General features: G+C 51.8%; 1 protein-coding gene across 1 annotated transcript; it reads left to right on the forward strand.

The window, feature by feature from the left end:
* Positions 1–12,654: 12,654 nt before the first annotated feature.
* LOC136653126 (putative olfactory receptor 2B8) lies at positions 12,655–15,078 on the forward strand. The gene is made up of 2 exons (XM_066630046.1): positions 12,655–12,685; positions 14,114–15,078. The coding sequence occupies exons 1-2, from the start codon at positions 12,655–12,657 to the stop codon at positions 15,076–15,078; spliced, it is 996 nt and encodes a 331-aa protein (XP_066486143.1).

The following is a 15,078-nucleotide window of genomic DNA, read 5'->3' on the forward strand; positions in this document are numbered from 1 at the left end:
GAAACATGGTCACTAACCCCTCTTTATATGCCAGGCTTTATTTCATATTCCCTACCTGCCTTTAAAACTAACACAAGAGGCCGCCCATGTGCGGGCCTTTGCTGCTTCTTAAATTCTTCATCTAGACTCTCATTAAATTCTTTATCCACACAGTCCTCTTTTTTTCAAGCTTTCCTTCTTTTAACTAACAACATCCAAATATTAGTCCTCAATATATATGTCCCACCTTCCCACCCAGATTGGCTTTCGTTCTGGGATAATGTCAAATCCTTTTTATTTGACTATCTCAAGACTAACCCCCTTGTGTTTTTATTACTCTTGGGAGATTTTAACTCTAGGTTAGGCCCTGATAATGTAGCACTAGCTCAATATATGAACTGGGTCTTAGAAGATTTTACTCCCCCGGAATTCCAAGGACTTAGATCTTCTATGGATCCCTCCTTTAATGCCTATACTCCTTACTTGGTAGATCTTTGTCTTGAATTTAATTTGTATATTTTAAATGGTTCCTTCGCAAATGACATCCCAGGCAGATTGACACACTTTTCTCATAAAGGGGCTAGTGTCCTTGATTATATCCTTACTTCCTTAGAAATTTTCCCCTTTATTACACATTTGATTGTCGATCAACGGTTTGATAGTGATCATTTGCCAATTCTTGTGAATCTATCTTTCACTCCTCCTTTTGAGGGGCATAACTCTTCTCCTACTTATATATCTCGCAGCCTTAGATGGTCCTCTAAATCTGGAGAGGCTTTCCAAAACTGGACCAGAACGAGGAAGGTTATGGATCTTTACTCAAAGCTATCTGTGACCTGATCGCCCTCCCTTGCTATTGCACTCTATGAGTTGCTCACTCAGTCGCTGGTTCAGTCACTGAGATCGCCTCGAGCTTTGACTACACGCTTTCATTCTCCTTCTTGGTTTGATGCTGAGTGTTGGACTGCCAAGAAATATGTTAGGCAATTCTTTCACTCTGTATCCCGTGATCCTTATCCAGAAATGCTTAAAGCATTTTTCCTATTTAAAAAAAACATGTGGCAGTTTCTTTGATTATAAGAAACATGTATTTGCCCCCCAAAATTGGACTCGTATGACGCGATGCATTCTAACAACCATAAGCTTTTCTGGTCTTTGGTTTCACACACTCACTCCCAGTCAAGTTACATACCCCCTTCTTTGATCTCTCACTTCACTTGGACTACTTATTATTCTAAAAGTCTTCTCTGCACTGAATCTAGATGTTACGTATCTTTTATGCTCTCCCGACTTGCCAGAATGGCCACCTGTCTTGCCTTCTGAAATTATGGAGCTTATCAGTTCCTTGAAACCTGGGAAAGCCCCCGGATGAAATTCCAACAGAGTTTCTCACCAATAATCCTTCTTGGTGGTCTACTCCTCTGTCCAATTTATTCACAATCATCAATAAATCTGGTTTAATCCCTGCTACTTGGCTGGTGTTGGCAACCTTCAGTCTCGAGAGACTATGGTATCGCGCTCTGAAAGGTGGTTTTGGAACATTGTCTAGTGTGGCTGAAAAGGCCAATTCGGGAGTGACAATCCCTTCCACAATGGGAGCAAGTGCAGTCTGTCCCTGGTCTGTCTCCCTGGCTATGGGCCTTCCTTCTTTGCCTCTTTGCCTCAAACTATTGGCCAAGTGTCTCTTCAAACTGGGAAAGGCCATGCTGCACAGCCTGCCTCCAAGCGGGCCGCTCAGAGGCCAGGGTTTCCCACCTGTTGAGGTCCACTCCTAAGGCCTTCAGATTCCTCTTGCAGATGTCCTTGTATCACAGCTGTGGTCTACCTGTAGGGTGCTTTCCTTGCACGAGTTCTCCATAGAGGAGATCCTTTGGGATCCGGCCATCATCCATTCTCACAACATGACCGAGCCAATGCAGGCATCTCTGTTTCAGCAGTGCATACATGCTAGGGATTCCAGCATGTTCCAGGACTGTGTTGTTTGGAACTTTGTCCTGCCAGGTGATGCTGAGAATGCATTGGAGGCAGCGCATGTGGAAAGCGTTCAGTTTCCTCTCCTGTTGTGAGCAATGAGTCCATGACTCGCTGCAGCACAGAAGTGTACTCAGGACGCAAGCTCTGTAGACCTGGATGTTGGTATGTTCCGTCAGCTATGTTCCGTCAGCTACAGGTATGTTCCGTCAGCCAAAGACAAATTCTATGATGACCTGGCCACCTCTATCAAGAAGATCCCCATAAAAGAGCCATTGTTCATCCTCGGCGATTTCAATGCTAGAGTTGGTGCTGATAACAGTTCGTGGCCCACTTGCTTTCGTGGCCCACTTGCTTAGGTCAGTTCGGCACTGGGAAGATGAACGAAAATGGCCAACGCCTGCTAGAGTTTTGCTGTCTTCATGGTCTCTGTGTCAGCAACACATTCTTCAACACGAAGCCCCAATATAGAGTCTCCTGGAGACACCCAAGATCAAAGCACTGGCACCAGCTCGCTACTTGGCTAGCCTCTGTAATAGTACCAATCTTTAAAAAAGGAGACCCCGCCTCTCCTAACAACTATTGGCCAATCAATCTCCTTTCATTTATTGGGAAGTTGTATTCCAGGTATCTCTTAAACAAACTTATATCCTGAGCTGATTCGATAGGTCTCCCGAGCAGGGAACAAATTGGTTTCCGCCCGGGATCCTCCACAATAGATCATATATTTACTCTTTCCTTTTTAGCTAGCAAGTATTCTGAGTATCATGTCACTAAACTTTATTCTGCTTTTATCGATCTCAGAGGTGCCTTTGACTCTATTGACAGGAATATTTTGTGAAGGAAACTGATTAAATGAGGGATTGACCCCGTCTCCTCTTTTTGATTCAACAATTACACTCTTCTAACACCTGTCGCATCCGATTGGATCGCTCAGGTGCCATGTCAGACAGTATACCGGAGAGCAAGGGTGTCTGACAGGGATGTATTCTTGCTCCTTTTCTATTCAACCTTTATCTTGCTGATCTTCCCTCTTTTCTCCCTTCCTCAGGAATTTCCGATCCCTCTCTAAATGGTTCCCCTATTCCGATCCTTTTATATGCAGATGATGCTGTGTTACTATCTATTACCAAGCTAGGTCTTCGTAGACTGCTGATCTCCTTCCAAGAATATTGTCTTCTTAATCTATTGTTGATCAATTCTGAAAAAAACAAAGATCTTAGTTTTTTTCTAAATCCTGGGCTCCATCCCCCTGGAGGATCGATAACTTAATATTCCAACAAGTTAAATCCTTCAGATACTTAGGAATCACTTTTCAATATCAACATTCTTGGCTATACCATCGTAGATCTGCTATCTCTTCAGCTCTGCTATCTCAAAACGCAATTACCCGATTCCATTTTTATAAGGGCAACCAGTACATCCCTGCTGCCATTCATGCTCTCCAAATTCAAGTTTTTCCTCAATTACTTTATGGAGTAGCTGTTTGGATTGAAGCAGCTAATCAGGTGATAGACAAAGTAACCGCTAAATTTTTGAAAAGAATTCTTGGAGTTCCAAACCTAATTAGGCTGTCCACCATGATTTTGGAACTGGGTATTCATCTCCCCACTACTGTAGCTTGGACTTAAGTTTTGGCTTAGGCTCCATCTTAATATCCATTCGAATTATATTCTCTTAGATCTATTAAAAGACTCTTTTTCATCCAACTGGTTTAAATTCATTGATGGCAAACTATCTTCTTTAGATCTTTCTCCTGAACTCTTAGCTGATTTGGACCTTAAAAAGCGCATCATCTCATTAAACTTAAACTTTGGGAGCAAGAATACGCAACTTTACTGTCTAGCTTAAATCCGACCTGCTCACCTCTCTCTTTTGGTTTGTCCCCTTCTCTGGGCCGTTCTGCGAACTATTTTACCCAACTTACCATCCCTAGTAAAAGACGGGCCTTTATGCTGGCGAGACTGAATATCTTTCCATCGGCATTACATCAAGGGAGATTCTCTAAAACTCCTTGTCCAAATAGATTATGTCTATTTTGTTCAGTTGAACCAGATACTCTGGATCATATCCTTCTTCGGTGCACAGCTCATCACAACCTCAGGTCCCACTTACTTGACTCTTTTCTTTCTTCTCTTCCTGTTTCCCTTGTTGATCCTTTCCCAGTTCTTCTCAGTGATTATTCCCCTCCTATTACCAACCTGGTGGCGGAATTTTTAGCGGTAGTCTCTAAGGCCAAAGTTTGAAGTTAACATTTCCAAAGCTGTTCTATTTTATTATGTTATTTATTCTCTGTAAACTTTTAATATGCCAATAAAGGTACTGAAGCGTGTGTCCTGAATGTGAAAACCCTTCTGTGGATGGTTTGACGATTTTAAGAGCTTGAAAATAGGATTTCCCATCTTTAGTACAGTTTCAGTTTTCTGTCATTCTCCCAAGAACAGACACTATAAGGTCACACTTCCAAGAATTTCACTTTCATTTTCATTAAACCAACAAATATTTAACCCTATAATGGTAGAGAAAAACTTGAAAGAGTGTGAGAAGGGACAAGAGGCCAAGCAACTGAAAGAGGGCAGTGTGCACATGTAGAAGGATCACCTTGTAATAGGTATGAATGATGCACCCACTTACTTTTGGCATAAAATGGTATGGCAGAGGTTCTGCCTCCCGAGTTAAGCCTTTTCAGGGGAGGGGGTGAAGGCAGAGACACAATCCCCAGGATTGCATCATTAAAGGGGGGATGAAGGGGGCTGTTTTAATTCACAGGGGTCTGCTGCACCATCCAGGAGTTAGAAACCCTTGCTTGCCTCCAGATTAACACCTTATGAGGTTTCTTTGTCAACAGCCAGATCTTGTCATGAGTGGTCTACCAGGACTGAGGACAAAGCTAAGGGCATGCAAGAACGAAACAGGCAAGGCAGGTTTCAAGAGGAGGAAGCGCAAAGAAGGCAAAAGGAACACAGAGTAGGCACCTCTTAGTGGAACTATTGACCATCCTTGAAACAAATGCTTTCTGCTTCTTTTTTACAGAGGCTGTTGAAAGGCTACATTCAGGCAGACACATAGGCTTCAAGTGTGTGTGTGTGTGTGTGTGTGTGTGTGTGTGTGTGTGTGTGTGTGTATTCCAAAGTATGCTATTGCTGTAAATGAGGGGGATACACACTGGGACTACAGTTTCTCCGCTTCGGTCACTACAGTCAGTGCTGCTGCCAGGCTGCTGGATGCCCTGGAGCCAAACTTTACACAGAAATCGCCCCCATGGCAACCTTGTCCATCCCCCGATACTGTGTTGGGCACTTTCTGATTCATTGGGGAAAGCATGTATTGCCTTAGTTTTGAAGACTAGTGGCATGGTCCGTTCTTTTGAATGCACTAGTACACTTTTGTTTCCGCACTGTCCAATGAACACTCGAGACAACAGATATGGAAGAAAGGGCCACTTTATTGAACATAAACAAGAGGAGCAGAGGCTGAGACCTGCAGTATCCGAGGCAGCGAAAGCCCCTTGTGGTGCGGGGAGCGGACCTCTGGGCAGTACCAGAAACCTCTGCCCCCAGGCGGGCATGCACCCGACTCTGAGTCGCGCCCCGCTGCTGGGACGGCGCGTCTCGTCCATGTCTATCCCTTAAGGGGAAGGCAGCTGGACCGCAGCCTGCGCCACCTCGAGCCGCTGAGCCTCTGAGGTGGGACCTGCGATCCCGGCCAGGGCCCTGTCCAAGTCCTCGTGCCGCCAAGCCACTGAGGACTGAAATAGGGTTCTGCCCTGCCTGAGCCGCCTGAAGGTGCATGCCAGAGTCCCATTCACGCCTCCAAACTCGCACCACCTGCCCTCTTAAAGTGACCGATGGCAGTTTGTAAACAGGGGGGTGTAACCCCTAGCCCTTAACAGTCTGGGGTAGGCGAAAAAACTGCCTGCTCATTGGCCAATCTTGGCAGGCAGCAAAAAATTCCTACCCGGCCCCAAACAGCGACCAGTTAAACTCAGACTGTCTCTAGGGCGGGCGGGTGGGTATTCCCACAGTGCCCACGTGCACAAAGAGGAAGAGGGCTGGGTCTCGTCCCCTTTTAAAGGACCACCGTAGCTGCCCCAACCCAGCCCCCTACACCTCCCCCTTGGGGAGGGGCTCTCGTGTCCTGGTCAGGCATAACAAACTTCGATCACCTCCTTAAAGGGGGAGATCGTGATTGTTTCCGCACTGTCCAATGAACACTTGAGACAACAGATATGGAAGAAAGGGCCACTTTATTGAACATAAACAAGAGGAGCAGAGGCTGAGACCTGCAGTATCCGAGGCAGCGAAAGCCCCTGTGGTGCGGGGAGGGACCTCTGGGCGGTACCAGAAACCTCTGCCCCCAGGCAGGCATGCACCCGACTCTGAGTCGCGCCCCGCTGCTGGGACAGCGCGTCTCGTCCATGTCTATCCCTTAAGGGGAAGGCAGCTGGACCGCAGCCTGCGCCACCTCGAGCCACTGAGCCTCTGAGGTGGGACCTGCGATCCCGGCCAGGGCCCCGTCCAAGTCCTCGTGCCGCCAAGCCACTGAGGACTGAAATAGGGTTCTGCCCTGCCTGAGCGGCCTGAAGGTGCATGCCAGAGTCCCATTCACGCCTCCAAACCTGCACCACCTGCCACAAGGAGGGGTCAGCCTAGTGCTTGACCCCCCCGCTCCCAAACAGGGGCAGAAGCGACTTAAGGCCGCCCTGCAGGTCCTTAAGAAAGATGTCTGCGCCTCCTTCTGACAAATGAACACCGTTGCCCCTATACATGTCAGGCAGCGAGAACACAATTGCAGGATGCAGGACCACCCTGCCACCAGCGCGAGACACCAAATTGCCAATGCTCCTGGTAACTTTCTTGCGCATCCTCTCAACCTTAGCGCAGCAGAAAGCCCCCCTCCACACACGACGCTGCAAGAAATCAGACCAAACCAAAGTGGTCTCTGGTAGCCAACCCATAATGGTGGTGATGTCCTGCTGAACTCTGTTCATCAGAGCCAGACCAGACATCCTGCAAAGGTCATTTTCGCCCAGGTGGAGCACCAAAATGTCCGGTGGGGGGGGGTTCACATTCAAGAACTCCATCAACGCGGGCAGCAGCTGGCCCCATCTCATGCCCCTCATGGCTAACCACGACACCTGCACTGCCGGGCTGAGACCCAGATTCGCTCCGAGGGGAGTAGCAGCCGCCCTCTTTCGGGCCCAAAAGATAATGGAGTGGCCGCAGATTAACACGCATATGGGGCTATCCTTGCGTCCTGCAAGATGAAAACAGAGATGTTATTGCAAGGTATTGACTTCACGCTGCTCCCTTCACAGTTGGGGTATGCCCGGACGCTACACGCATCACTTGCGCATGTAGCGCCTGTAGGTTGATGAACGCCAACGACCGATCTTTTGTATGTCTTCCCCTGACAGCCCTAACGCAGCTGCTGCCGAGGCTGCGCCAATGCAGAGGGAGTGTAGGCCAAACTCTCTAGGCTGCAACCCTAAAGCCCCCAGCGCCCGTAAGAAAATTGCTCGAAACTGGAACAGTGTGAGGGGAGAACCATCCTCATGCTGGAAGAGAGCCCCTGAGCATTCCCCCGAGAGAGCCATGTACTCCCTTAACGCCGCCACTGGGCACAATGGCATTCCTACCACCTCCTTAAGGGTTACCGAGCAACCGATGCCTCTTTGGTCTGTCTTAGACCATCTCAGGTAAATTAAGACTCCTCCGGGCACCCAGGTTAGGTCCGCCCTCCGGAGGGCCCGCGCAGATTGATCGGTCTTGCTTTTTGCAAGGAACTCGCTGGGACGAAACGCGCCAAAGAAAGCTGTAAGCAATGCGGCCCTGAAAAGCTGAACCTCACATGGTGATGAACAAAGGGTTGAGAAGGTCCCCGCGATACCCCCAAGCAATTCTGGCATGATGGGGCGCCTTTGGTCCCGGACAGGGGGTGTTTTCCTAGCGAAGCCTTCTAACATCCTCCGTACTCTGAAGTCCTGAGTGAAATCGGGGTAGTCCCCTGCTTTTGAAACAAATGCTATGGCAGACATGAAGCCCGGTAGGGAGCTAACTGCCCTTCCGGACCGCTGCAGGTGGAGAAGGAAAAGCAGCAAGTGCTCAACCGGCGCCGGCCACTGGATGGGCAACCTGGCCGCCCATCTAAATTCAGCAAACTCCGTTACCTTCCGTGAGTAGCCCCTCTGCGTGCTGGGCACCAGTGAGGCACATATGACCTCGTTTACTTCTGTAAGCCAAGGTCCCAGAGCCAAGGAGGCATGTGGTCCGGGGATGGCGCTGCCCCAGGGGCAAGTTCCCGAAATCGGTCCTCCTGAAATCGAGACAAAGCATCCGCGATGCAATTCTCAACCCCTGGAATGTGTTGCGCTACAAAAAGAGCATTGATGCGCAGGCATTGCAGAATGAACTGCCGCACAAGCCTCATGACCCTGGGGGATTTAGAAGACATCAAGTTCACTACGGCCACCACTGCCTGGTTATCACACCAGAATCGCACCGAGGCGTTCTGGAACTCACCGGCCCAGATGTGCTCTGCCACCACTATCGGGAAAAGCTCCAGGAAAGTAAGGTCAGCCGTGATGCCACCCTGCGCCCAGCTCTGCGGCCACGGTGCCGTGCACCATCGTCTGCGGAAAAAGATGCCAAAACCAAAACCTCCCGCTGCGTCTGAGTGCACCTGCAAGTCAGCCTTGAGCAGCTGCTCAGAACGCCAGAACGACACCCCATTGAATTCCTCCAGGAAACGAAGCCAGACCACCATGTCTTCCCGCATGGCCTCTGTGACCCGGACCCTGTGATGTGGCGAGCGCAACCCCGCCATGGCCTCGCACAATCTACGCAGGAAAGCCCTCCCTGGCGCGACCACCCTGCAAGCAAAATTCAGGTGCCCTACCAGCGCCTGCAATTCCCGCAGCGTAATCTTCTTAGCCTGTATCACAGCCTGCAATCGGGACACTAGCGCTGCCAGCTTGTCGCTCGGTAGCCTGCTTGCCACCGCCACTGAGTCAAGCTCGATTCCCAAAAAGGTCATGTGGGGAGAGGGGCCCTCTGTCTTATCCTGAGCCAGCGGTAACCCTAAATCGCGTGCCAGTGCCTCGAAAGTGGTGAGCAATCTCTGGCACTGACCTGTGCCAGCTGGACCCATAAAAATAAAGTCATCGAGATAGTGCGCAGTAGTTTGCGCTCCGCACCGCTTCCGTAGGGCCCATTCCAGCATTGTACTAAAACGCTCGAAAGTGGCACAACTCAGTGAACACCCCATTGGGAGTGCCCGATCCAGATAAAATTGGCCCTGGAAGGCAAAGCCCAGCAAGCAGAAATCTGCAGGATGCACCGGAAGCAGGCAGAAAGCGGACTCGATATCACATTTAGCCATAAACGCACCTGGGCCGCAGCGCCTCAATATGCGTACAGCCTGGTCGATAGACGTGTAGTAGACCGTGCAGTACTGGTCGGAAATTCCGTCATTCACCAACGTCCCTTTGGGGTAGGACAGATGGTGAATGAGGCGGTATTCCCCTGGAGCCTTCTTAGGCACCACCCCCAACGGAGAAACCCGAAGGTCAGGCAAAGGGGGAGCAGGAAAAGGGCCCAGCACTCACCCCAAACCCACCTCCTTGGCAATCTTCCTCTGGACTATGTCCTCCATGCCCTTGACTGACCTCAAGTTTTGAGCCAAGCTCACACCCTTGGGATGTGGTGAGTGTATCCGGAAACCCTGATTGAAACCTTCCCACAGGAATTCTGCCGCAGCGTGATCAGGGTAGTCGCGCAGCAGCTCGGCCAAAACCGGTAGCCTAATCGGACTTGGCCCCTTTGGGAGCAGGCGTGTCACCTGCACCCCCTCCCTTCTTCTGACCTGAGCCGCGACGCCTAGGTCTTCTGTCGCGATAACCCCTCGGGCAGGAGGTGATGGGGTGGCCTGCGCCGCACAGACCACAGTTGTGCTGGAAGGTACAGCCTGACCTAGAGCAGTACCCTGCCGAAGCATATTCATAGCAAGCCCGTGGGGGTTGAACCCGCCGGCCCGGCGCTACCACCTGTGGCAGCCCAGTCGGGCGCGCATTGATGTTCTTGGCAATCAGGTGGCCGCTGTCCGAGCGCTCGCCCCCTGCAGTACCTCCCGCCATCACAAGCTGCATCCACAACTCTGAGTTCGTCCTTTCCCAAGAAAGCTGCGGATTATTTCCCAAGCGCATGCGAAACTGCTCATCATACGCCAGCCAACCTGAACCAGAATATCCCCTAAAGGCTCTGTGAATCATGTCCAGGTACTTTACCAGCGCTGGGCCTCTGGATGGGTCTCTCTGCAGTACTACCCCCATGTATATGGTAAACCCTGTCAGCCAATTAGTCCAGTTCCGGTCGATTTTAGGCTTACAAACTGTCTGATGCTCTCTACTGCACTCCCCTGGCCTGCCCTCAGGCTCTGACTCTCTGTGGAGAAGGCTGAAAAGGTCCACGTACTCACCCTTCCAAATCTTCTCCTTAATCGCCGGGGCTAAATGATCCCCCAGTGGAAGCGCCTCCTCCCCGTAAGGCATAGGGGAAAGGGGGGGAGCCCCTTGAGTGACCGCCTTGGAAGCAGGGGCCGATAGTGGCCATGTACCCGCTGCCGGCCCTGCCCCACTCTGCACCGGCGTCCCAGCCTGCCAGGCCTGTGCTGCGCTGGCTGGCTGCAAAGCTGGATAAGCCTCACCCTGCCCTGCCGGGAGCTCACCTGTCGCTGTAACCCCCACCGCCAGCTGTGCCCCAGCTCCCTGGGTGCCATTCTGCGCTTGCGCAGGGCCTGACGTAGATACTGCCAAGCAGTGGGGCTGCGTAGTCTCCGCCACAGCCAAGACGGGTGCAGGCTGAGGCAAACCTGGTTGCCCTTCCGGGCCATCAATTGTAGACCCTGGGCACCCCCGCTGGTTGTGCGGAAAAGCGCAACCTCCCCAGACTCCCGCAATTCCCGCCAAGCCTCTCCCTTCATACTCACCCATGCCGGCCTGGGTCCCCGTGTCGGGGCTGGGAACTGCCACATACGTGTAGGGGGCCTCTGCTGCATTGCTGTCTGCAGAGGCCGCTGGAGCTTCTCTCGCCGGTGTCAAAGCGTGGCCCAAAGCAGGCCTCTCAATTGCTGCTGGTGTTGCCGCTGTTGCCGGCCTGCAACCTTCCAAGGCTGTGAGCCTGTCCAAAATCCCTTGCAGGACATCAGACAGGGAGGAGCACACCCGCTTCTCAGGCGGAGCATTGCCCCCCACTCGGGGAGTACCTGATGAAGGCACCATCTCCCCTTGTACCGCCATGACCTGTGCAGCTATGTTAACCAGATCTGGCGTGGGAACGACCTGCCCCGCCAGAGAAGCCCCCGTGCTCCCGGCCGGCAATGCGGCAGCGGCCACCTTGCGGTTGGCTCTACGCTGAGACCTACGCATGATGAAGAGAGATTGAGCAAGGAACAAGGCTAACCTGGAACGGAAGCGATGAAACAAGCAATTAGTGCCCGATACACTCGCCCGCATAACCCACATGAGCAGTGATTGCACCAGCACTGCAATCAAATCTCAATGGGGTGAGGAAGGCCGAGACCCCCCTTTCGCCCGACCTCCAGCCGCACCCCACCCTCAGGCAGTGCCGAAAAAGGGGGGGAGCTGAACGACCAGAGGGGAAAAGACTGGCCCATTTTGCCTGTGGGGGGTGTGAATGAGGATCCTGCATCTGGTGCACCTAGGCGGGGGTCCAGCCTACCCCGACGCCCCCGCACTGCCACCGACGGCCAAACGGGCACGGGGTCCGAGGCACCCCTGCTGACACCCCGCGGGGGTGGGACCGCCCCTCAGCCACCCCGCCGAGCGTGCTGCCAGGGACCCGCCCCCCCACAGGCACTCATTGCGCCGTGACCAGCGGTCCAGCAGGGGCCCAGCCCGACCTGCAGGGAGGGAAACCCTCCCAAGATGGTGGCGAGGGGAGGCCGAAGGCCGACCCTCCCAACATGGCGACTGCCCCAAAACCCCGGGGGGGCCGCCACCCCCACGACCCCTGCCCAGCGCGCAGCCCACCAGCGGTGCTGACTGCACCGTGGCCGTCGATACAGCGTGGCCCGATCCGTCCGCCGCAAGCCCGTGGCACATGGCAAAAGCCTCCCCGTCACCCCCGCAAGCGCATGGCGGGGGGGCAAGCGCCAATCGCGCCGCGACAGCCGGCCAGGTCGGGGCCCTGCCCGGCCACAGCAAGCGCCCGACAAGGAGGGGAAAAACCCTCCCAAAATGGCGGCAAGGGGAGGCCGCATGCCAGCCCTCCCAACATGGCGCCCGGGCCATGCCCTGGGGGCGGCCACCACCTCCCCCGCTCGCACGGCAAAGGAGGGGGGCCCAGCCCCCCCGGCGCTGATTGCGCAACTTCAAGCGGTCCTGCGGGGGCCAGCCAGGCTGCCGATACCACGCGGCAAGGGGGGAACAACCCACCCAATATGGTGGCGAGGGGAGGCCGAGGGCAGGCACTCCCAACATGGCGCCAGCCGCGCATGCGCGAAACCGGCGCAGAGGGCGCAACCCTCCCAACATGGCGCCCGCGCTGATGCGGGCAAAATAAAAAACCCCCACGATGGCGCCAGGCCTCGCTTTGCGCATGCGCGAAGGCTAGCCCTCCCAAGATGGCACCGGCCCAGCACGTCGGCGCCGATTTGCGCATGCGCGAAGGCTGAGACCATCCCAAGATGGCGCTGGCCCCGCGCATGCACAGCAGGGGTAAAACAGAGGGTCATAAGATTTAGGCCCTCCCCAAGATGGCGGCCCCTATAGGTCCCGGGGGGCAGCCCCCTCCATCAGCGCCCGGGCCACAGGCCCCACCAGCAACCCACCTTGCTACCCGGGGCCCGCCCACCCGAGGCCAGGGCCCCAAAGGAACAAAGAGAGCCGGCCTGGAGCGGCCCTGCAGCAAGCCACAGCACCTGATATTCCCAGGTGGTCTCCCATCCAAGAACCAACCAGGCCTGACCCTGCCAGCTTCTGAGATCAGACAAGATCCAGCATGTGCAGGTTGGACAGAGGGATTAAAATGGGCCCAACAGGAGGGGGAGGGGGGTGCATGCCAAGGTGCATGGAAATCCTCATGAAAGAGGATTCACCCACAGGCATTCTTTGAAGACATACCCTCCTCTATTCCAATCCTTTTCTCCTGCTATGCAATTTATCTGGCAATGTGCTGCTCACCTACTGCCAATATGGGGGGGAGGGGTTACTTCTACGCCTTATATATGCCTCATGATACATATGCCTCCTATACAATTGTCCAGTGGCCACTCCTCTCCCATATCCCTGTGTGTACCCCAGTCACATTTCTTGTGGGAGGTGCCTTTGTCCTGGGAGCCTGGAAGGGAAAGAGTTTTTGAGAACTTGCCTGAGAAGAATGGGGGGGGGGGAGAGTCCTCTTAGTATGCCTACGCTCTGTTTTCATTGTCAGGGAACAAACAATATCAGGATTCAGTCAGTCAGATAAGGTTTGCAGCTATGTTTGCCAGAGAAGACGAAATTCTATCATTGCTTTCTGACATTTAATTTGTTTTGATGCTTCCTGTATCTCTAGCAAGCATACTTACAGCACAACCCTTTACTTGTCTACTCCAAAGTAAGTCCTCTGGTCTACAATGGGGCTTACTGTCTGGAAAGTGTGCAATGGATTGCAGCTGTAGTTTTAAAAAACATTTTGTGTTGCATGTGCAGTTTATCTAAGGTAACTGTTGAAATTTGTACTGTGCTGATAGCTTTTCTGGTTTAAGCAGAACTGATATACTTTTATCTGATGGGAAAATTTTGAGTTTTTGTGATCATCTTAATTTACTTCTATATTTAGAAGTTCAAGGTCTTTTTCTGTAAAGACAGAATTCTCACCCTCAGTGAGGCTGTCTGGCTGAAAAAGAATTTCATCTGAACGACCATCTTGGAAAGATGGATCACAATATCTGCCCTGGACATTTGCTCCGGCAGATGAAAGGCGGGGTATAAATATTTTAAATTAATAAAAATATTGTATCATTTTCATCTTTCCTCTAGAATCCCTGTGGTTCAACTCTGTTACATTTCCAAAGCAGGAGCAAATAAATATCTTATTTTTTAAACATCTTTTTGAAATTTCCAGCATTAACAGTATAAAGTGTGATGCTGTCTCCTGCCTAGGATGTTACAGTATCTTGGCTGAAGATGGACTCCATCAATCTGAAAGGAATACAGATGTCACAGGATTTGTCCTCAAGGGATTCTCTATTGATCCAAAGAACAAGAGTCTTCTCTTTGCTATAGGCCTGTTAGTCTACCTGTTGACTTTGGCAGGGAATCTAGTCATCATTATATTGATCAGAGTTGACCAACGCCTCAAAACCCCCATGTACTTCCTCTTGGGGAATCTCTCTTTTGTAGAGATCTGTTACACATCTACCACAGTTCCAAGGACACAGTGGGACCTCTTATCAGGGGACAAATCCATCTCCTTCATAGGATGTGCTCTCCAAATGTATTTCTTTGTCACTTTGGGAGGCACAGAATGTGTACTTCTCTCAGCCATGGCTTATGACCGCTATGCAGCCATCTGTCACCCTCTGCACTATACCCTGCTCATGAGACAGCCCATCCGTGGCATTTTGCTGGCGGTTTTGTGGATTATTGGCAACATCAATTCTGTTGTCAACACAGCATTAATCTTTTCCCTAGATTTCTGCCACTCCAATGAAATTGACCATTTCTTCTGTGACATTCCTCCTATTCTGCACCTTTCTTGCTCTGATGTATTTCTTGTCAAGTTGATGAACTTCACTATCTCTGTGGGGGTCATTATTGTGCCTTTCTCCCTGACTCTTCTTTCCTACACCCTCATTGTCTCTGCAGTGCTCAAAATCCACATGACCCGTGGTAGGATCAAGCCATTCTCTACCTGTGCTTCCCACCTCACAGTGGTGAGCACCTTCTATGGCACCATCATTTACACCTATATGCGTCCATCCTCAAACCATTCCTTGGAAGAAGATCGCCTGGTTTCTGTGTTGTATGCCATCATTACTCCCCTGCTAAACCCCTTGATCTACAGCTTTATAAACAAGGAAGTGCAGGGGGCCTTTTGGAGAGCGCTTGGGAAAGACAGGTTATAA

Source organism: Tiliqua scincoides, chromosome 5, assembly GCF_035046505.1.
Source record: "Tiliqua scincoides isolate rTilSci1 chromosome 5, rTilSci1.hap2, whole genome shotgun sequence".
NCBI classification, from domain to species: domain Eukaryota; kingdom Metazoa; phylum Chordata; class Lepidosauria; order Squamata; family Scincidae; genus Tiliqua; species Tiliqua scincoides.

Excerpts from the sequence above, each read along its gene's own strand:
- LOC136653126 (XM_066630046.1), top strand. The coding sequence starts at position 12,655 with ATGGCGCTGGCCCCGCGCATGCACAGCAGGG. Across the intron at positions 12,686-14,113 it reads CCCGCGCATGCACAGCAGGG|GATGTTACAGTATCTTGGCT; the intron begins GTAAAACAGAGG and ends TCTCCTGCCTAG.